Source organism: Ursus arctos, unplaced genomic scaffold (assembly GCF_023065955.2).
Source record: "Ursus arctos isolate Adak ecotype North America unplaced genomic scaffold, UrsArc2.0 scaffold_16, whole genome shotgun sequence".
NCBI classification, from domain to species: domain Eukaryota; kingdom Metazoa; phylum Chordata; class Mammalia; order Carnivora; family Ursidae; genus Ursus; species Ursus arctos.
The window spans coordinates 10,246,366-10,269,005 of record NW_026622830.1 but is presented as its reverse complement, the minus strand read 5'-3'; the positions used below and the strand labels follow the sequence as shown (position 1 = coordinate 10,269,005).

General features: G+C 53.5%; 1 protein-coding gene across 7 annotated transcripts in view; it reads right to left on the bottom strand.

Annotated features, from left to right (window-relative positions):
* Positions 1–22,640, bottom strand: part of NFATC2 (nuclear factor of activated T cells 2) — a 150,691-nt gene that overhangs the window by 27,538 nt on the left and 100,513 nt on the right. For all 7 annotated transcript variants that reach the window (XM_044385903.3, XM_044385904.3, XM_026503746.4 and 4 more), the window contains exons 7-9: positions 15,638–15,693; positions 15,114–15,240; positions 12,078–12,770 (exon numbers count right to left, since the gene is read on the bottom strand). In XM_044385903.3, coding sequence (XP_044241838.2) covers positions 12,078–12,770; positions 15,114–15,240; positions 15,638–15,693 — 876 coding nt within the window. The remainder of the gene's footprint in view (positions 1–12,077; positions 12,771–15,113; positions 15,241–15,637; positions 15,694–22,640) is intronic.

Here is a 22,640-nt window from a genome sequence, read left to right as displayed (position 1 = left end):
TAAAAACTGGTAAATAAAGGGAAAGAATCAAGCATTCATTCTTCTTTTCCTATATGAATTCTACCATTGTTGATGAGGGACATTTCTCTTTATAGAAGTTTTCCAACTAACCGAAGAGGAAGGGAAGACGGAATTAGAACAGAATATCACCATTTTGCCATTAATGCGTCACGGAAGCAACAGAGCTGGGCCGATGGACCGTTACGAACATCACCAAAAGAGAAGCAACCTGACATCGTGCGCTTCCGGACAAAAGGATCCACCGTCAGCTATGAAGCCATCTTGGCCAAAACAGTTGAATCTGAATCAGTTGAACCGTCTAGAATCAATGGCCAATTTACAGGAAATGGAGAAGAGAGGGGGCCATGCTGAACCTCACCCTGGGAATATAACTGCCAAAAACCAGACTGTGAGAGATTTCATGGGATGAAGAAGCTGGGTCTTTTTTTTTAAACAAATAAATGGCAAAATAATAATAATAAAACCAGTTCTAGGGGGGACCTCTAGATTAAAGCAGACTTGGAGAAACCAGGGTATCCCGCCTTACAAGATATGGGCCTGGGTCTGAATCCTGATGCAGACCAACTATAAAGTAATGAAAACAAAATGAAGGGGGAAAAAACGCTTGATGATAGGTCCGAGACAATAGGAAGTTTCAACACTGGATAGTTCGTGATATTAAAGCATCTTCACGAAGCTTCATACATGCTAAGAGCATTAGGAGTATTTTCATTTTTTTCCCTTAGGGATACACGGTGCATTCCTACACATGCAATGATATGGTTCTGCTCTCTAGGACTTCTGACGTCTAGGATTTGCCTCAAAACACTACAGTGCAATGGGAGTGGGAGTTGACGGAGGTAAACCGGATTGGCCGGGAGTCGATAACTGTCTAGGCTGAGTGGTGGGTACGCGGGTACACAGTGCTGCCCTAGATTTGTGTGTGTTCAAAGCACTTCATAGCAAAAGCTTTTTAAAATATCTTACCCCGAGCTTCGGAGGGAGAAAGAAGAAAGACGGAGGGAGCTAACACTTCCTAAGCGTGGCTGTCTACCCAGTGCTGAGTTAGGCAGCCACGGACGGGCGTGGCCCTTCCAGAAGAGGGGTCACCAATTCACATGCTTAACAGGTCAGAAAGAAACCTTGACTGAGTGAGGTCGGCCGAGTACGAGAAGCACAACGGCACAAGCATGATGGCAAAACACAGCAGACACTCCATCCATCTTCAGGAGACAGGAGGGAGGGGTGGGGGGCTGTGGACGACGGCAGGTACGTGCTCTGTCTAACGGACGTGGTCTCTACAGTGGGCCAGCCTTGACCCTGATTCTAGGTAGCCACCGCGCAGAACGTGGGGCCCGGGCCGGCCGATTCTTGGATTTTCCAAGGAAAGCCTGAAATCTGTATTTGTATGTGCAATCTCCCAGTTTTTAAACGTTGGCATCTAATCCAAATATTTTTTAAAATACTGTATGGGCCAAACAAAATATCTGCAGGCTAAATGGAGCCCCTGGAACACCAGTTGGCCGCCCCTATTCCAAGCACTGAAGCCACAACTCGATCCATCTGTAAGAAGTGGAAGGGGTGCATTAATCAACTTTGGGTCAATTCTTTTTTAGGCATCCAGTAAAGCTGAAAATTCAAAAGACACCATCAACGTCCAGAAATCTATAAGAACCGGCTGCGGAACGTTTCAAAGGCGTCGTCCACATAAGTCAGCTTATGCAACAGAACTGCGACTCTGTCCAGAGTTTTGGAAACTAACAACCAGGGAGTGTCCTTGCAACTTTCCTGGGATGGTGGAACTAACAGGCTTCAGATGAAACCCATTTGCTGGTTTGCAGAACGCCTGGGACTGGAGTCCAAACCACTTGCAACAGGCGATCCCATCATAAACTCAAGTCAGGGTGCTCAGCGGCCATTGTAAAATGACCAGGAAGCACTCCACTTTGGTTGCCAGGGATCTGATTTCATGGCTGTTGAAGGAGATGAGGCAGATGTCATCCTGAAGGCTTAAAGTGGCAGCAGTGGTTGCTGAGGACCTGAGCAGACCTCGTTCCTGAATCTCAAGCCTGAGTTTGCTGGTGACTTTGCCCAGGGAAAGACTCCTGACATCCTGGATGGGCAAAACAGGCTCCAGCCCTGCCTTTATAGGCACGGGCTCAGCTTAACCAGCTCAGGTTTAACAAATTAAAGAGGTGTCAAGAATGCGGTGGAGAAGGGCCAGAGAAATGGTTTCATCATTCCCTGAGAACAAAGCCCCTCTTTTTTTCCTGAGAGGGTGGAAAGTGAAAGAAAACTCGTGCTAAAACAAAGCTGAACGGGCCCAGGGCACGAAAACAGTCCGGAACTATGCCCAAAGGCCACAAAGACAACATGCATCCCAGTCTCAACTCTACAGAATGGAGTGAAGGCTATTTCATAAAAGATTTTTTTCTGGGTAAATACAGCTTAACTATTTATCTGCAATGGGTTTCCTGATGGGGGAGAGGGGAGGGAGTACAGAGAAAAAGGCGGCATTAAAAGAACATTTGATTAACGGCCACACATCTAACTCATAGCCTCCAACAACGAAATTGCTTTTCCAGTTCTACTTTTCTAGAGCGAAACAAATGACAGCTGGAGTGGATACTGTGAAGTGTCGTATTTTTTAATACGACAATTCTGGACTATCTTGGCTTGTGGCCTGGGGCACATGAAGAGCCACCACGAGCACAGCCCTCCACGGAGGGATGCTCGCAACGATCACCGTGTCGTCCTGCAAGGAGCAAAGTCACGGGCAGGGCCAGCGCACTGGCCAGGGAGGCAGTAAGCCTGAGCATTTCTGCACGCTCCGCTAGCAAGCATGAAAACGGACAAGCGCTGTTCAAAGCAGGTTTGCATGCTGACCTACCCAAAAACCTGGTTTAACCGATCACCTTATTCCTGCACAAGGATATCCGCTTGTTACCACAAGACAATGCCTGCACTTGGAGGAGGAAGGACAGCCGCACAAATGACTCAGAACAGTTCAAAGCGTGGGTGTTGGTGGATGACTGTGGGGCCATCGAATGACACCGAGTGACATCTCTCTTGGTCCTTTTTACTGGGCCCGGTCTGCTGTCTGGGGGTCAGAGACTGCTCTGGAATGCAGGCCGAGTGGACAGCAAGTCTGAGAACAGACTTTCTTGTGGTTTGGTAGCTTCAGACCTTGACACGCAAGAGCACATTCCTTCGGAAACACCTGCTGCAGAACTGCAAAGAGATGGCTGAGCCTCTCTGGGTCTGGACTGTGCTGGAAGGCGTTCCCTTACACTTACATGAGTCAGCAACGCAGAGCACACATCACCGGGGATGCCAGGACAGCGAAGGGGCACGGCGAGAAAGCTGAGGTTCTTAGAAGGTGGGAAGTATCACGAGGGGCAAATTAAAGCTGCGTCTAGGGAAGTGCCTACGTGACGCCGCCTCTCCTGGAACAGAGGGACCAGACCTGCGCTTAGCTCCCGCAACGGACCTTCCAGCCCTAGCTCTGCAAAGTTCGAGGCTAGCAGCTTGCGACGTGGAGGCAAGCAGCTTCCTGGGCTCTGGAATTTTCTAGTAAGACTCTAAATGGCCTTTGCTGAATTCACGAGAAGTAGCCTAACAAGGTCCTAAGGACACAGGCCGAGGCAGCCTCAGGGCTGATCTTCAAAGCCCAGCTCGGCCCCGACCACCTGCAGGGCCGGCTCTGACTGTCGCGGCCCCTGTAAGGAACAAGCCACCGGGCGGTTCACGAACGACAAATATTTCTGTCTCACGGTTCCAGAGGCTGAGAAGTTCAAGATCGAGGCGCCACCAGATCTGGCACCCTCCTCACAGACAGCCGCCTTCCCCTGTAAGCTCACACGGCAGAGGGGAAGCGGGGAGTTCTGCGGGGTCTCTCGTAGGAGAGCACCAGTCCCATCCAGGAGGCTCCGCTCTCCTGCCCGAAGCACCTCCCGGAGGCCACACCTCCTAATACCGTCACCTTGGGGGTTGGGCCTCAGCGTATGGATTTTGTGGGGGCCCAGATATTTCAGACCATAGCAATGGCCCAGAACGGATGACGAGGATGGGGGGAAGGCGGTAAAGTGTGCCGACAACTACTGAGCCCTCCCCGTACATACCAGGTACTGGCCCAGATGCTTTCCTTCCAAGGACGCTCCCTTTCTCCATTCGTACCAGAACCCTCAGAGTTGGGGCCAGCATCAGAAGTTACTTGCCTGAGGCCACAGAAGAGTGAAGCGGTGAGTGAAAGCCAGGCGGGATAACTCCAGAAACTCTCCACCCCCCCCCAGGCCCCCGAATCCAGGCTGGACCCTCAGACCAGCCCTCCCATTCCCGAGAGCCAGTCCCTGACATACCCGCCCCTTCAGCGGGTGACGGATTCGCACGGGGGACCCAGGAATAGATCTGCTACGTTCTGTAGAAGCAAGGAGGAAACCAGGAAGCCGGATTTGCGCCCGCCTGTGATGACATGAAGAAACTGTATGCGTGCACTCCCGAGGGGGTGAAGACTGGATCTTGGGGAGTGAAGAAATCTTATATATGACGACAGTTACAATACCGTACAAAGGGCCATGGCCCGTAACCCGATATATGGTGTATCTGTGGGAGAGACGATCAAGGGCACTGATGGGACAGAACTACAAAAGGAGCCTGGCCGGAGAGGGTGGTGGTACCGACCATGAGGTTGAGAAAGGCCATTCTAGAAGGCTAGAGAGGGGGCAGGGCAGAAATGGGAGCAAGACTGCGCCGGATGGATCTTCTTATATGGTTTGTTTTTTTTAAGCATGTGAACATATTGCCTAAATAAAATATAAACAGCTTCAAATGAACTTTAAAAAAGAACGCTGACCAAAAACCTCGGCCGGGGCAGGCTCTGCGGGCGCCCACGGAGGGCGGCCGCGTGGATTAAGCTTGGCTTTGGTTTCTGGCGAGTGGCACGCCCTGATCCACGGCCAGAAGCGGACTCTTGAGGCGTCCGTGGCCTCTGGGCCACCCGGCCAGGCAACCACTCTGCTTGGTCCTCATCGGAATCTACAGTCCCCGTGTTTCCCCAGCCCTGCTGGGGCCGATGTGGGGGCCGACGCGGGGGCCGACGCGGGGGCCGCTCTCGGCAGCACCAGGCTGACCGTGGGCTCTGCCCGCCTCTCGCCTCTCCCTACAGGAGCTGCTTTATCACAGGCTTGCCGTGGGCACTGAGCAGCCCTGGGAAAGGTTCCTGACCTGCTGAACAGAGCTGTGCCAGTCACCCTCAGCTCCTTCCTCCCTTCCTGTGCGTCCCTCTGTCCACTCTTCCCAGCCCGGTCCCTGCCGACTCCCTCAGCCCCTCTGCCAACGGCACAACTAGCAAAACTTGGGCCACTGGTCCACGCTCTGCCAGGGGAGCACGGCGGGGGCCACCAACTGGCCTTCCAGCAGTCCCTGAGCAGATGGCATCATGTCCTCGTGCAGGCAAACATCCCAGAAGGGAGCTTGGGAAGGGCCCCCTGAGCCCATGCCACGTGGGGAGACAGGGCCTAAGGGTCCTCATATCCCAAGACCCAAATAGCCAATTTTTTATTTTCCTATGTAAATACACTTTTAAAACTTTAAACTGTGTTCTACGAGAAGCCGCTAAGCTCCTACAGAAAACAGCAGCTAATATTTGTGGGGAGTTACTTTGCGCCAAGCACCGTCCCAGCACCTGTCCACTCACTTCCTTCTCGCGGCAGCCCCAGGAGGGAGGACGGAGGAGGGAGGATGGTCTCCACAGGGTAGAGAGGGAGGTAGGGGCGCAGCCCGGCAGGAACCTGCCCGAGGTCATAAGTCAGCGGTGGAGTGGACACTCAAAGCCGGTGTCTCACGTCGTAGGGAGTCACGCTGAGTAAACACTGACAGCTGGGCATAAGGTGGGGAGGGGGGATGAAAACAAGACCAGACGCAGAACACAGAAGGCACGAGGACAGGCCGCTGCCTTGCCCAGTTTCTGCAGGGGGGCTGACCCTTCGGCCCCACGCTGCCTGCCAGCCCGAAGCATGGAGAATTCCACGGGGTGCGGTCAGCCCTTCCCACTGTGCCCGAGTGGTTCTTCCAAGGGAACAAAGAAAGCTATCCATGGCCACCTAACCTCCCTGGGCCAGGCCAGCAGTGCTCCTTTGCCCTGCCAGGTCTTTCCTTGAGTGGGGAGGGAGCTTGGGACCGTGTTGGCCCCCGAGGTGAACAGAACATCGACACAGTTCCTCCGCTGCCAGAAAACCAGTCACCGATCTGTGCTTCCACCGATCTGTGCTTCCTTCCTACTTGCTTTCTGCATATTCTCGTCAAACAAAAAAAGGCCGCAGTGGCCAAGATACAGGTCAGCCAGGAGAAGGCGCCACGAGAAACCTGAAGGGAGGCAGAGCTAGTGTGATCACCACGATTATTATTAATGGCGCCAAGAGTGAGCACTGGACATCTTTCAGGAGTCTTATGTCCTCGGCTGGCAACGCCAAGTTCAGATCTTCATGCATCTTTGGCAGGTTGACTATCAGAGCGAGAGGTGGAGTTTTCATGAGAAAACAGAGGCCCGGGGAGTGTAGGTAGCTGACACCCAGCCAGCCTGCTGCACCCGGGGTCTGCAGCCCGGACCCCCCCCCCCCCCACCAGTATGTTCATTAGCAGCGAGGGCGGACCGCAAGGTCAGGAGCTGTAGAACGAACCACGCTTCGGACGACCTGAAGAGCGCGGATCAACTGGCATGACCGCTTAGGAAGAGAGTCCGGCAAGGGCATGCTCTGACCTTGAGCGCGGGCCCCAAGAAGAGTTCACGGACATTTTATTCATAAAGCTAGACGTGAGCCCAATGTCCATCGACAGACACATGGTACAGAGACGACAGGATATCCCCTCAATGGAATGATCCACAACAATGACATGAACGAACCCCAGCTACACGCAATGGTGTGTGGGACCGCCCAGGCCTGCGGGTGACGGAAAGCAGCGCTCCCGAGCACCACTGCATGACTTCCTTCCGTACAGAAAGGCCTGACGAATCTCTGGGGTTACAGGGCAGGAGAGCGGCCACGCTGGGGGATGGGACAGAGGACGGGGGACCCAGGAGGGCCTCTGGGGTGCTACCATGCTTCCATGTCATGCGTGGTCCAGGTGGTAATCACGTGGGTGGCCCAACTGGTGACGTTCCGAGGACACGACTGGTTCCTGAACGTGCACGTATCTCGATATGTAAATACGTAGAGAGATACTCAAATTCATTCAATGTATTTCAGTAAATGATTTCTTAAGTGGTTCACATGAGGACCAGAGAAGCAGATCCTGAAACAGACTGGTCTGTGCTCCTCCCGCCTGTAGAAAGGCTCATAGACACGCATGTGTGCACACACCGTCTGCTGTCCTCCGAGCCACTGGGCGGAGGCTCTGACATCACTGAGACCACATCCTTTCTCCGTAAGACATTTCTAGAACAGGATCGAGGAAGTCCTCTGAGAGTCCCAAGCCTCCCCTGTCCCTCAGTCCTCTCGTCTGTGGCTCAATCTTGAGGCAGATGGCAGAGGCCCGCCACGCAGGGCCTGCGGTGAGATGGCCTCATGACCCAAAAGCCGCCAGGCCTGCAGACACTGTGCTCTCAGTGGCATCCGGCCAGGCCCCCATCCACGCCTCTCCCCTGCCCAGGCCTGCACGGCACAAACCTTCCCTACCTGCCGCATCTAAGTGCCCTGGCCCGAGAGGCACGGCCACCTGCCCGTCGTCCTTCCGGGCAGCGACAAGGCAAGAGCTACTTGTGAACTGATCCCGTTTTGACAATTCCAGTCACAGTTTAAATAATCGCACTAATGAGAGGACGCCTAAGGCGACCTTTGGTAAAATGCGTCACCACCACCCCCCCCACCTCCCCCACCCCTACCCCCCGCTAACCGCCTGCTGCGGGATTCTGGCTTTGTCTGAAACACAGTAACGCCCCTGTTGGCCAACTCTTGCCTCCCTGCGGTCCATTTTTCAAACACAGCCAGAGTCATCTTTTCAAAAGGTAAATCAAATCACACTGCACTGCTCCAAACACGCCAACACTGGCCCGTTCCTCTGCCCTCGTAGCCGCCCCCTCCGTCCTCCCCTCCACCTGCTGTCCCCACCTCCCTACTGCAGCCTATCTGTGCACCGGGTCTCAGGGGCCAACACCACCCCCATCCGGCCACACTTTCGCTCCTAACCTTGTGCAATTTCCCTCACGGCCTTTTATCGCCATCTGAAATATGCTTGTCACCTTACATACTAATGTCCATCTCCTTTACCGAAAAATTCTCCCACGTGGGCAAGGCCTTCATCAGACTTGTGCGCCTGTGTACCCAAGTCCCAAAAGAGTGCCAGGCACAGAGTAGGTAACCAGTCACTCACTACCTCGTGGGGGGGGGGGCGGAGAGGGAGGTGCGGGGGGAAGGCAGCAGGGTCAGGATGGAGGGGACAGAAGGAAGGAGTGAAGCCTACCAGCAGGGAGGGCTAGCAGGAGAGAGGGTGGAGGCAGGGAGGGAAGGAGGGAAGAATTCATTCACTGCTGGTGTTTTCCAGGTAAAACCAGGGACTTCAGAACAAGGACGTCATAGGGACAAGAGGACAGAGCAAAAACAAGGGGGTGCGTGTGCAAAGCCTACCTTTCCGAAGAACTACGGAAAGCACCCGGTTCGGGTGGAGGAGTGAAGGGAGAGGGAGGAGTGGGGATGCATGTGGCTCTGGAATCTCACTTACGTTGCCAGTTCGAAATGAGACTTTTTGAAAATGTCTCAAGTCCTTGGAGTGGGGAAAGCAGAAGCTGCATTTTGGAGTTCCAAGAAGTGGGGTATGTGCAGGAATGCAATGTCATGGAGTCAGGACAGGACACTCTGGACCATGCGCGAAGGGTCAGGAAAAGATACCCAGATGTGGGGGCTTCTGGGGATCACAGTCAAGTGGCACGTTCAACTTCAAAATGATTTGTTTGCATTTGGACCCCAGTCTGCTGGTGACCCTTCCTTTTCCAGCTCGAGGAATCTTCCCTTGACTCTCGAAACACATACGCCCCCTCTTGCGAAGTTCCCAAGCAAAGCATACTCTGCCCAAATCCCAAGGCCCATGAAGGGCACGTGAGGAATCCCCGCATGCTGGAAGCACACGCCGACTCCTGATTGGGCAGCCAGATGTGGCTTTCGTGGGCAAGGCCCCCTTGGCGTAATCGGTGAGAGGCGCAGAAAGGGAGCTTCCCAACCAGACTAGAGACCAGAGATTTCCAGTTTGCCTGTCAGAAATAAACACAAAATCAACTGAGAAGTCTGAATCCCACACCCACGAAGCCAACGGTGGAATCTGAGAATGTTCCATGGGAGGAGTCTGACATCTCAGCCATCAGGAGACCAAAGGGCACACCTCTTCCTGGGAGCTGCGGTGGTGGTGCTGTTTGGGGCTTACACGGGGCACAGCTGGCCACACTGGCTGGTCCTGGGTTGTACAGAGCCCTGGGGACACTGCTGGTCAAGCCCTGAACATCTAACCAGCAGCCACCTTGCTGCCTTCTGGAAGCCACATAGGTAGAAATTATTCTCTTGCCCTGTCCTGTTCTGGTACCACGTGAAGCCAAAGAACTCAGAAGCATGAATATAGGTGCATGGGATGGGCGCAGTGCTGGGCATCTGAACCTGAAATTCCCTCAAGGTTATTTCCCCAGAATGTTGGGGAACAGGGGTTCCAGGCCTGCCATGTGGTACCACTCCAGGATTCCATTCACAGAGAGAATAATAAAATGCAGGGTGAACAGCACCCCCTGGAGTTGCACGTTCTGTTATATGTGACTGAGTAATTCTGGGAAGTGCTACATCCCTCATTTTAGAGATTGATAATGTCTACCAGCACAGTAAAGGCACTGAGAAGTCCTGCAGTAAACAATTTTGTTTGGTTTGGTTTGGTTTTGTTTTTGTTTTTAACTTGGTTTTACAGAATTTTTTCACCTTTGTAAGCCACGGAACCCTCACTTCAATATCTCCTAACATCCCATGGAATTGGGCTTGTGCAGAAAGTACTTAAGAAAAGGCTCCGTCAGGAGAAGCAATTTCACTGCACGCAGTTCTCTGAGACATCCTTAGAGCCGACTCATGTTACTGACCTGCCAAGAGCTCACTTTCACCATGACTTTGAACCTGCCTGTGTTCAGAAAGGCATTTAGGAGGCCCTAAAGGGTCTCCATCCTCAGCTGCTCTGTCCGCAACTCAAGCTTCTGTGAAAACAGGAAGCACCTCTGTGGGTCTGGGGCCATGATGGACCCTCAAAGGTGAGTCATGACCACCTGGATACTGCTCAATCCCTAAGAGGCAGGGCACAGACTAATTCGCCATCTCTAACAGAGACCCTCACTGTTTGTCTTTAACATGGGATGACAGAGAGGTGGGGGGGGGGGGGGCCGGCACACGTCTAGCCCTGGGAGATCAAACCAACCACCAGACACAGAGTCACTGGGCAAAGTTACCTGGGCCTGCTCAGGTATCATTTACTTAGAAAGCACCTCATCCCTGATACATCCCCCAAGCGCATGCGTGGAGAGAGGTCTGCTTACAGCCACGTTTCATTTATCTGCTCGCATTAGGCATTCCGCATGAAATGGATTTTCTGGATTTTCTACAAGATAGCCCCCTTTCAAATAAGCACCAAGATTTTATCTTAACCATCTACATGCAGTGAAAATTGTTCAAGGATGGATTGCACGTGGGTCTCCCTCTTAAAACCCAGCACAGTGACCCTAACTGACTGTGTCGGAACATTCAGGATGAGACAGATCCATTATTCATGCGGCAACCCTGAGGTCAGCCCTGCAAGGGCAGCTTGACCCGACGCCAGGTGGCCCAAGGTATCTTTGCTTGATGCGCTTGGGGGGAGTCTGTGATCAACAGTTTTACTAGAGAGAGGATGTAGAAACTGCCAGAAGTCCCGGAACCCCCAGATCGCCCAGACTGTCAAAACTTCACAAAAGGTAAAAGTCAACAGTATCTGAGTAACGACCAGAGAATTCCTGCCACCGAAGCGTCTGATGCTCAGGATCTGGTTTTTATGATAACTGTTCTGGCTATTTTGAAGCTTTTTGCCTGAGTCCTATTACTTGGCTGGGTTCCCGAGAGTAAATTTTCCTAAATAATTGATGTTTCAGGGTCTATCCGATGCTGCTGCCTGTAAAAGGTGAAGCTGGAGCCGTGGCGGCAGCCAGTGGTATAGGCTTTCCTTCTCCTAAGAAACTCACACCCCCTGTTTTCCTTTCCCTGGTGACCCCCAACCCCCGCGCCCCCCCCACCCTGTCCTCCAGCTGCACCTGGCTGATCCCAGGTGAGTCCTCTAGCACATTGGCCCCTCCCCCTGAGATCACAGATCACCATCCCAGACACAGCCACTCTGCCAAGACGACCCTCCAGCACCACGCCCCGCCCCCAAACTCAGGCACCTCAGACTCACACAAAGCTGCCCTGAGTCTTTTCCTTTGGCCCAACCACCCCAGCAGCCGGGCTCACCACAATGGAAGCCCGCTGTTTCCCTCCTGTCAATGCGCCTCTCTGTTCCACAGGCCACGGCACAGATACGCCTGGAGCCTGCCTGCAAGCCCCCCATTCATGCTCCCCTTTCCATCGAGCTTGCTCCTTCCCTTTCTCCACGCCCCCTCCCCCAAATACACAAAAGAGGGCTATCAAGCAGGACTTTTTTTTCTCTACAGGAATAAAAGGTTTGCCTTCCTTCCTTTCTGCTGGTCTATTCTTGGTCTCCACTTGGCGATGCAGAGAGTGCCAGCAGTTAAACTGCCCCAGTTCATGACCATGACCCAGGGGACACTCCTTCGGCCAGAACTGCCCTCCTTTGCTCTTTCTGTTGCACTGGTTGTAGCAAAACCTCTAAAACTCTTACCAGCTGCCCCAAAAGTCCTGCTGGGAGGGCATTCGTGCACAGGGTCGGGGGAGGCATTAAAGGTTCTCTGCTTCAACCCCCTTAAAGAGGGGGACATGGAGGCCCAAAGGGGTGAAGCCACACAATGAACTTGCTGGGGGGGGGGATGCTTTGGGGGCCCCGTCCTTACGGGCAACGAGAAAAAACAAGCATCTTACCATCATCCAAGTAGGTCTGGTCCAAGTTCTGCTCCTGTTTAATCGTCACTCCTGCGGGTAATACTTCCTTTTGGTCACTGACCGGGGGTCCGTTTTTGGTGGCTCTTTGGCTGGTGGCGTTCTGCTGCTGAATGACCGTGGGGTAGGACCCCGGGCTCAGCCTCTGCCCTTGACTGACGGCGGGCGGCGGGCCGGGCCTGGCGGGGCCGGGCGCGAAGTTCTCGCAGTACATGATGTGCTGGAATTCCTGGTGGCTGCCGCAGCGCGGGGGCTGGTTGGTGGGCGAGTAGTGGATCACCGGCGAGGCCTGCTGGTTGGCCGGGGAGGAGTGCAGCAGGCCGGAGCTCTGGCCCTGGGGGCCGGCGTGCACCAGCACCGAGCGGTGGGCCTCGGCCAGGGACAGCGGGGCGGCCATGAGGGCCGGCTGCTGGTAGCCCAGCAGGCTGGGGCTCAGGCTCTTGCTCCGCTGGTAGAGGACGGCCGCCGGGTTCTGCTGCTGGTAGCGGGCGTCGGGGGACGAGAGCCCCGAGCGGAACTGCTGGCAGGGCGCCATGGTGGCCACGAGGCAGGAGGGGGATTCGGCCACCATCGGGTGCTGCGGGTAGTAGGGCTGGCTCCCCAGGCCCCCGTGGGCGGGGCTGCAGATCAGCGTGGGGTCATACTCATCGGTGGGCTCCGTCTTGATGGCTGGGACTGGGGGAGAGAGAAGCACACGGGGTGCGCCCATCTTAGTGAGCCACGGGGGTGAGCAGAGGATCAGTGGGCTGCAGCTGGGAACGTGGCCTTGGCAGTCCAAGTAGGGGGGATCAGACACTTGGGCTCGGTCACGCACGAGTCTGGGACGAGAGCCTCCCTGTGGAATTGTCTTAGGGAGAAATTTGACCCCGGACGATGATCGGGAACCGTGGGTCTTTCCAGGAGTGGAAAGACGGCTCGTAGGTCTGTCTCAGCCCTGGGACCTTTTCCCAGGGCCAGAGCTCCGAGAGGAAGGCTTGCCTGAAAATTATATCCCCCTCCTCCTTCTCCCTGCTTGCTGTCCTTGGTAACGTGCATCACCACCTGACATGGTCTGTATCTTTCCTGTGCTTATTATCTGAACAACCCGCCCACACCTCCTCTTGAATTCTTTTTTACTTTATTTAACCAACGACTGGAGGCAATATTGGCATTTCCTAGGCATGGGCCAAGTGTGTTAGCTATGTGGCAGTTTGCAGGATGGTCTAGGACTGTCGGCTCCTCAAAGGGAGGATTTTTCTGGTCTGTGTTGTCCAATGCTGTGTCTCTAAGCACCTAAAACAGCGCCTCACACTCAAGTGACACTCAGATGTTTTCAAGAAACAGGAAAGGACCAAATGGCGGTGGATCCATCTCCTTAGTTCTGCAGTATTGTGGGGGAAGTGAGACCTGCCGGCCTCGGCCTCAGTGTCCCCGTCTGTTACCTGGCAGTAACAAGCACACCCCCTGCTCCCATGGGGCTGCTGGGAAGATGAAATGAGATGTGTGGAAAGTACTTAGCACAGAGACTGGCACACAGTGAGCACTCATTGCTTGCTGTTGTTACTATTAGCATCTGCCCGCTACCAGCGCTGGTGCCTTTGCTGCTCCTCGCCGCACCTAGGACGGTCCCCAGAACTTGTCCTCCTCCAGCATCCCTTCCTAGAGCATTGCCAGCCCCAGGAGCTGAGGACCCAGTTTCCTCACTGGAGCGAATGCTGTGGGGACAGGACGCTAATCGAGTTCGGGGAACCGCCAGGCATCGGGGGTAGAGGCAGCAAGGGGGTTCGGCCGCTAGAGCAAAAGGCCGCTTGGACACCAGCCAGGAATCGTTTCTCAAGGTGCCCTTCGCCTCAGTCCCGGGTTGACCTGGGGGACTGAAGTCTCACTCAGGCCGTGCTCAGACAGGCAGGGGCCAACAGCAGGCCCAGGGAGGCTTCCTGACCACAGGCACGAGCTGAGAGTGCAGCAGGACACAATGGAAAACCTCTATGTTAAAAAGGATCACTGAGCTGCTGTCTAGAACCTTCCCAGGGATTCTCTCCCATAGTGTTGGGCCCCTGGCACTCACGGCATGTCACGTCAGTCCTGGGACGGTGCCACGGCCAGAGAGACCAGGCAAATCTCTGGACACACCCCACCAAAGCCAAGCCCCGCCAAGCCTGGGCTCCCAGGACGGTCCCCTTGGTCTCATGCTTCCGGCAGCCCAGAGGCTCCACGTGACGCCATCACAGGATGGAATACCCGGGGGGACAGTCTCGGATTATAGGTTTCCAGTCCTGGAAAGGTGGCTAGTAGGCCCGTGTCAGCCTTGGGAAGCTTGTAGGCCACTTCTGCAGCCTGGTTATAATCTGAGAGGTCAGTAATATCAATATTCCCCACTCTCTGTATCGTCTTTGATCAATATTCTCTTTTATCACACACACCCCCCCCCCCCCGTTTGAACATGAGCTCCAACGAGGGTAGGGACGTTCGGGTTTTGTTCACTCCCGGATCTCCAAGCAAGAACAGTGTCTCAGATGTGGCGTTCGGATATTTTCGGGAGGAATAAACGTACACAAAATGGCCCTTGTCCCTCTTCTTCCGAAGTACTTTGTGGGAATGAGACCCCCCTGGCCTGGCTATCTACTCAGGAATCCACGGGGCCGCAGGGTGACTACCCACTGTGGGGTCCACTAAAGAGCCCGCAGGTTTCAGGGCACGTTCACTCCCCCGATCAGGAGCAAATCTAAGACGTGGACCGAGTCATCAGCCTTGCAACCTTCTGTTGAACCAGTCCACACGTACCTCCCTCCTAGTCTGCCCGCCCCCCGAAGAGAAATATAAACCATAATAGCTAATATCAGTTGTATCTGCTTACCGTGTGCTGTAGTAAGCACTTTACATGCACTTGATTTCTCTAAGTCTTATAAGGAGCCATTTGACAGATGAGGAAATGGAGGCTCAGAGAGGCTGAGTCAGCTGCTCAAGGTCACCCAGCTGGGAGCAGACCTCATGTGTCCTCACCGCACACCAAAGGGGCCTCCAGAGAGGACGCCTTACCTGGGTGGTAGGTAAAGTGCTGCGGCTGACTTCGTTTTCTTTTCCCATTGATGACGTAGAAGTTCACCTTCACCGACGCGCGGATGTGCTTGTTTCGATACTCGGGGATCTCAACAAAAAGCATGTTCTGGAAGGAAGGAGCTATCATCAACTCAACTGCAACAATGCCTACACGCCGACGCAAGGCCCCAAGCGCATCAAGCCAGCTCCTCTCCAAGGGGTCAAGACACATTCTGCACGTGTACAGGCGAGAGTCTATCTAAGGGGAACTTGACCTTCCAGCTGCGGGCGAAGAAAGGACTGCCGCTTACTCTACCCAAGTCTATTCCGATGCCACAGTTACAAATCAGAGGGCCTGGTGCTCAACCAATGTCCAACTGATGTGTCCATTCAATACCTACTGAGTGCCTGTGAGGTCCAAAGCCCCGGGACTTGGAGGAAGGAGGAAAAAAAGAAGGAAAGAGGGCACGAGGGAGGTGGGAGGGGACACGACAGGCGCTCAGTCCTCTCGTCCAGGTGCTTACGGGCTGGCTCTTGTCTTTATCCACCGTAGCTTCCATCTCCCAAATTTGCTGCCCATCTGGAAAAATTAAAAAAGGACACGCTTTGAGGGAACTATTAGAAACCAAAGATTTAAGACCAAAACTCAGCAGCTTACATTTACCTTGGTTTACACATTGTACCGTTTCAGCAAGGTGTCTATGTGTGTTTGTGTGTGTCTATGTGTGTTTGTGTGTGTCTATTTGAAAAATACACGTATTTTTCTTTACATATGTGTATATTTTTTTTTCCAAAGGGAATGTATGTTGACCATAGAAAACTGGGCACCAGCAGGTAACAAAGAAAAGAACAGAAATTGCCCATCATCCCACGGCTGTTGTTTGAACGGCTCTTATATCTTTCTTTAAAAGAAGTAAGACTGTTCTACACGATACTTCACTATACGCTTTTTTCAACCAAAGACTATTTCCAAAGTGTCCTGCACACGCCAAGACGGTCACAGAGGCCCTATTACGGATCACTGGCTGTCCCAGACATGGCTTCTTGATCATCCGAGAACACAGGTCGCTCGCATATTCTGCCCTAAGAGCCTGAAACAATGTCCTGGCTTGTGAGTCCCTGGAGAGGGTGGAAACGTAGGAGCCCAACCCCCACCTTTCCGTCAACAGTCTGGATTTCACATGACTCATTACAAGAATCGATGAGAGCTTTTGCTCAGGAGTGAACGCTCCTTCCTTGGAGAAGAGCACTAGTTCCTCCGTTTGGGGCCAACGAGTTGGGCCAAACAAAACTCTGCATTTGCAAATAACAGATCTCTTTTTCTGACCCCCTACATTGGCCATCGGGCAGTTTTCGGCTGAAACAAATCATTTCCACAAGTGTTTCCAGGGTGTTTTGTGGAACGCTGGCTCTGAAGAATATTAAATGGGTTTATGAGGACAGGAAACAAATTCTGAAGCTAATAAGCATTTGGAAAATGCTCAGTCAATGTCAAATGGGTTTCTTTACTGCAGGACGTCTCAGAGCCTTTAATCTGCTCGCACGCAGCGTAATTCTTCAAGGTGGGCTGGAGTAAGTACCATGTCCCAACATTTGGCCACAGAATCCCTCTCCCCGGTTTTAAGCACAACTATTAACATCTCCAGTGACAGGTTAGATGTGAATTTGTATAGTCTTGGCTCTTAAGGTTCGCCCAAAGAAATCTGGTTTCCAAGCGTTATTTGAACTTCCGTGTATAGAACATATTTCCCCCAATAATGATTAATAAAGTCCTGTGATTGCTACCAAAGCTGATGTGTGCAGATGATCTTAACAACACACGGGCAATGAGCTAGTGGGAGCCCTGAGTAAGGAGTACGTCTGCAAGTCGTGGCCTTAGAGTTCTATTAGACTCCTGAAATGATTACGGGAGACATGGGTTTATGTCAAAAGGGAAGAGGGAAAATGTGGTCAAGGAACCAACTCTCACCATGATGGGAGGGCGCAAGTTCGAGTCACGCCATCTCCCCGACACCCGACACACCGCGGGTACCTAGCAAACATCTTGTGTCTGAGCACACGTGCCAAAGTGTCGGCAGCTCCAAGGGCCAACGTCAGCCACTGCTCCAAAGAAGGCAAGAAAGGACAGATGGATGGACATCAAGGAATTGGAAGTTAGGTCATCAAGACAGGGTACTTTCCATGTGAAAGGCCCCGGACAGAATGAGTCAGAAAAAAATCTCACCCCTTTATCAAAGACTGGGCAAAAGTCACCCACAGGAGACATACATCTGTCTTTCAGGTGGTGGTTACGAGCAAGGCGTGGGTCCGTGCCAAAAAGGGCATTCTTATTCACTAACTGCAATGCGAGCTTTAAGTCAGAAGATCAAGTAATAAATTAATCAAGGAAAGAGACAATAACGTGTTGATATCAGGTGTACCGCCTCCTCCCTGGCCTCTCATTGGACCCAGTAATATCTGGGTCCCTTCGGTTCAGCTCATTTCCCTGTAGGACTCTGACCCACTTTGAAAAGAAAGGACCATGTTCAGGAGTCTCATAATTGGGAGGAAAGGGAGCAGCAGCTGGAAAAGCAATCAGGATGTATCAGGCTGGGCCCATGGTCTCCATCCCCAGCCCTCTTCCCAACCCACGCCGGCAAGTGAGAGGCGAAGCACAGAACGGGAGTCGGTGAAAGGCATGACCCCAGGAAGAGGGTTCTCAGGGAGTCTCTTCTCCTGGTCCAGGGACCCAAGAGAAACAAGAGGGAGCCCTTCTCCTTCAATTTCACCTTTTTTCCATCTCTGGTGGGTGTATGTAAGTAAAACTCCACCCACTAAGAGCCACAGAATTTCAGGGCATAGGTGCCTGGGACGGCCCCTAGGAATTAGCCAGCCCAACACCATCAGATGGGGAAACTGAGGCCCAGAGAAGGAACAGGGAGTTTGTCCAAAGGCAGGAAGTGGACAGTCACGCAATCGCAGTCCTTAAGCCACAAGGGGCACAGTCCCATAACAAAAGAGATGCTTTCAAGGAGAAAAGCTCAAGATCGTTAAGCAGACACGGGGTGACCCGCTTCCTGGGAGGCCGAGGGAAAGTCCAATGCAGGTAAGATCTTTTCCGGGTCACAACCGCCACAAAGGTTCACGCGCATCTTCTCAAACTCGTCCCTGCTCCCCCTGTGCCCCCAGATAGCATTGAAGCACGCACAGCCGCCTTGAAGGCCCCACACGACCTGTTCCAGCCTCCCCAGGCCCCGTGCTCACGACCCCGCCCCCAGGAGGAATAACAGCTTTTGCTTCCGAGCACTGTCTGTATGCCAAGCACCACTCAAACCACCTCTCAGGTGTGGACGGGTCTGATCCATACAACAAGCCTGTGCCACAGGTCCGATCATCACCCCCATTTGACAGGTGAGGACACTCGGGCACTGGCCCGAGGACGCACGGCTATGGGTGCGGAAAAGCCAGATCTGAGCCCAGGAGGCCGAGCCCGGACCCAGTGGCCCTTCTGTCGACGTTCCGTGGTTGCAGATCCCTGCGTAGGTCCTGCGGCAAGTGAACGGAGGACGCGGGCAGGCATTCCGGGCGGCTGGGCCGCAGTCTCTCCCACGGAAGCCCAGCCACGGCGACCGCGGCACCCGGGGCCACCCCGCCGCCGCGCTCTCTCCACGAAAGCCTGCGTTTGCCTCCCCCGCCGTCCGCAAAGGCCACGTTTTCCTTATTCCGAACCCTAGCGCTCGCTCGGCCACTGCTCAGCACACCCGGCGTTAAGGTCATTGCAGTTAATGACAGTCACCATCTAAGCATCTGCTGGGGCAGACACTTCCTCAGAGAAGGCCGCGGTCCGTCAACAGACACACGGATCGACGGAATGTGCTCTATCACACCGACCATGCACAGCGGCGTCCGGCCTCCGAAGGGAAGCGACTCTGACACACGCGACCACACGGATCGACCCCGCACGCGTGTGCTGAGGGAAACAGGCCGGACACAGAAGGACGGCAGTACGTAATCCCACGTACGTGAGGTACGCAGAATCGGCAAAGTCGCAGGTTACAGGAGGCCGCAGGGGAGGATGGGGGGGTTACTATTTAATGGGGAAACAGCTTCTGTTTCGAGAAATGAGAATATCCTGCAAACTGGTGGGGTCACAGCGGTACGATACTGTGAGAGACGTAATGCCACTGAGGGCTCAGGGATAAATGGTTACAATGACCAATATTACAACACGCATATTTTACCCCAATTTTTTTTTTTTTTAAAAGCTATTGGCCTCACGCTGGAGACCAGGCCTGTTTTGTGGCCTGTAGGGTGGGGTGGCTTTTTGGAGGTTTTCTCATTAGCTGCTGCCATTTCAAAATGAGATTTCACCTACAAAATGCAGATCTTGCTCTTGGGGGAAAAAAAAATCAGACGATCTGACCATTCTGGGCACCCACACAAGACCGTGGCCTCTTCAGACAGCACTATGCTCCCCACTTCAACCACAGCAGCCCCTCCCCAGCCCCCACATCTCTCCTCTACTTCTCATGCCCCACCCCAGGGGCCTCTGGGAGAGGCAGGTGCCGCCTCGCACGGCACGGAGAGGACGACCGTCAGGTTTCTGCAGATCTCCCTCCCCTGGGATGTATCTGAGGTTTTCCCCAAGACTGCATGACATTTTGGCCAGAAACCACTACCACCCGATATTCTCTTGGTCAGCGTCCTTCTCTGCTACTGTTCCCCACGCGCCCGCAGCTGTCGGGAAGGGAAAACGACTAGCTTTCCTTCCTCCCAGGCCCTAGGCCCCTTGCTCTGAGGACCTGACCTTCTCTTCTCTTCAGACTCACAACCACGTGCCCAGGAGGGCCCCAGGGTGTCCACAGGGCCCTCCCCAGACTCGGGTGCAGAGGGATGTCCCCATACCAGCCACTCAGTTAAAAACTCTCCTTCCCTCCCGCCCCCTTCCTCTGGGCTCCAGGCGGAACAAACAGGACCCGCCAGGCAGGACTTCCCCGGAGGCCTCTGTAGCACCACGGCCCGCGGCCTCACCCCTGGCCGGGGGGCCTCCACACACCGGCTGCTAGAGCTCTGGGCAGCAGGTCAGGGAGGAAAAAGCCCGTGGGGTCGAGGGGGCAATGCCCACCCACTCCAGCGTTTTCTGTGGGGCCTTCGGCTACACGGCTACTGTAGCCCACAGGTCCTGTGGCCAGAAGAAACTTCCCCTCTGTGGTTCCCCAGAGCTATCCGTTTCATCCCTGCGAACCCCGAACTCCAGAGCAGACAGACCCAGCCTGGAATCTCTGCATGTGTAGTGAAATCTCATTTTGAAAGGGGAGCACGTCATTCAAAAGCTCTAAGGCACCCTACAGGCCACAGGCCCAACCCGCTGTGCGTGTTCAGATGGGGCACTTTACCTCTCTCTGCCTCGTCCCCAAAATACAGGGACCACCTCAGGACCTATAGCTCACAGGTCCGTTCCCAGACAGACACAAGGCACAGGATAAATGTGTGGCAGATGTTGGTGTGCAAAATTATTACGGCTCATGGCAACATATTATGTCAATATCGTCTTATCATTTTTTGCATATATTCCACCATGTGTCATTACTGAAAAAGCCACAAGCATATTTTAATCAGAAAATAATACACATTTCTCTGATTATAATTATAAATTATAAATACTCCAGCCTGTGGGCATGAGCAGAGGGAATTCACAAAGGGCCGAGGCCTGTTATAGGAGGCAGGTGGACACGTGCCCAACTTCTTTCCTTTCAGATGGGTCTTTTCACCATTACCTCAATTTTTAAAAAAGAGGGAGCACTCACAGGAATGAAAAATCAAAACCTAAATCATGGGGCGCCTGGGTGGCAGGGTCGGTTAAGCATCAGACTCTTGGTTTCAGCTCAGGTCTTGATCTCAGGGTCGTGAGATCGAGTCCCGCATTGGGCTCTGAGTACAACAGGGAGTCTGCTTGGGCTTCCCTCTCTCCCTCTGCCATTCCCCCTGCATGTACACGCTCTCTTTCTCTAAAATAAATAAGTAAATCTTTTTAAAAAGTAAAAACAAACCTAACTTATGAGCCAAACTCAGGGGCCCAGCTTCTTCCTTTTGTCTTTAAGCATCAGAAGCCCAGAGGGCAGCTTTAAGGGTCTAGCCTTGTTGTACGTCTCAAGTACAGTCTGTCCTGAGTTCCTGACAGGTCCCCAACAGGAACTGAAAGCTGACATTACTGTCCCCAATTTTAGGTAGCATATGGAAGGCATGCTCAAGGGAACTGGTCTCTATGGGAAGTGTGTGGTTTGCAAAATACCTCAAGACCACTTCCCTGGGCTCATCTTCCCTTCCCCCACCCTGCATCCCACAGCACACAAGTCCTGGGGTTTCACTGAAAGAACACGCTAATCCCATCCTCTGAACTGAGCTTCCAGGAGTCAGAGGAACTCATCGTAAATGCTGGCAGGGCTCCCTGCCTGAACTCCCTCCCTCTGGAGCTCAATCATTGCTGTTTCCTCGCTGTGTGGCCTTTAAGTGGTAGCTTAACCTCTCTGTGCCTTAGTTTCCTCATAAGCAAAATGGTCTCGTTCATTCACTGACTTCAAAGAGTTGGCAAAAATTCAAGTAGATTATATGTAAAATGCTTAGCAAAATATTCAGCCCATAGTGAGGACTGCTGTCATTATTTGAGAATGTCGTGTCCCATAGGTCTGATTAGGGAGAGAGAACTGGTGGGTCATCTTGACCCAAGTGTTCTGGTGGCTGTCCCAGGTCCTTGTTTCACTGCAGTGTTTTTTAAGATAACGCTTTTCTCTTGAGGACAAAGTATAGTGCAACTGCCTGTTGATTGCCTGTCTCCCGGGGGCCCTCGGGGGCCACGGTCTCAGATGGAAGCCAGGCAGGGACCAGGTTTCTACCACATAGCAGGCCCTGTGCAGGTTGCTGGCACCACGGTATGAGCCACACATGCCTTCCTGCACTGGACAGGCCCGCCAGAGCTCCCAAGTGAGGACTCAAGATTCTTCACCTCTCCTGGGACGAGGACCCTGCCTCCTTCCTCAGTTTCCCTCCAGCCACACTGGACTTCTCGATCCCCCAACAACCACACTTGCCCTTCTGCAGACCTCACTCAGACCGGCGCCTTCCCAGCCTTCTGGCCCTGCTCAGGGAGGTCCCCCTGGACCTGTCCCCCATCCCCTTCCAACCTCTGGCCTCATTTTCTCAGCCTATTGGCTTTCTGTCTCCTTCCCCTGCTAGGCTGGGGGCTTCCTGAGAGCAGCACCTCGCACCTGTCTCGTTCTTTGCTTCGCCCCAGCACTACCGTTGTCTGGCGCGTAACGAGTGCTCGGTAAACACCAGTGGAATAAATGAACAAGGTGACCTCAGGATTTCCCAGCCTCGGCCCACAGCCAGACCACTGGCCTCACCAGCAAAAAGACCCCACAAGGAGAGACTGCCGAGCCCTTCGTGAAGAATCCTCTCTGGGAACTGAGTGGTGGGGAAGGCTCCTGGAATAATGGCGCAGACACTGAATCACGTGTCACCCGTGCAACCCAGCCGAGTTCTCGACAA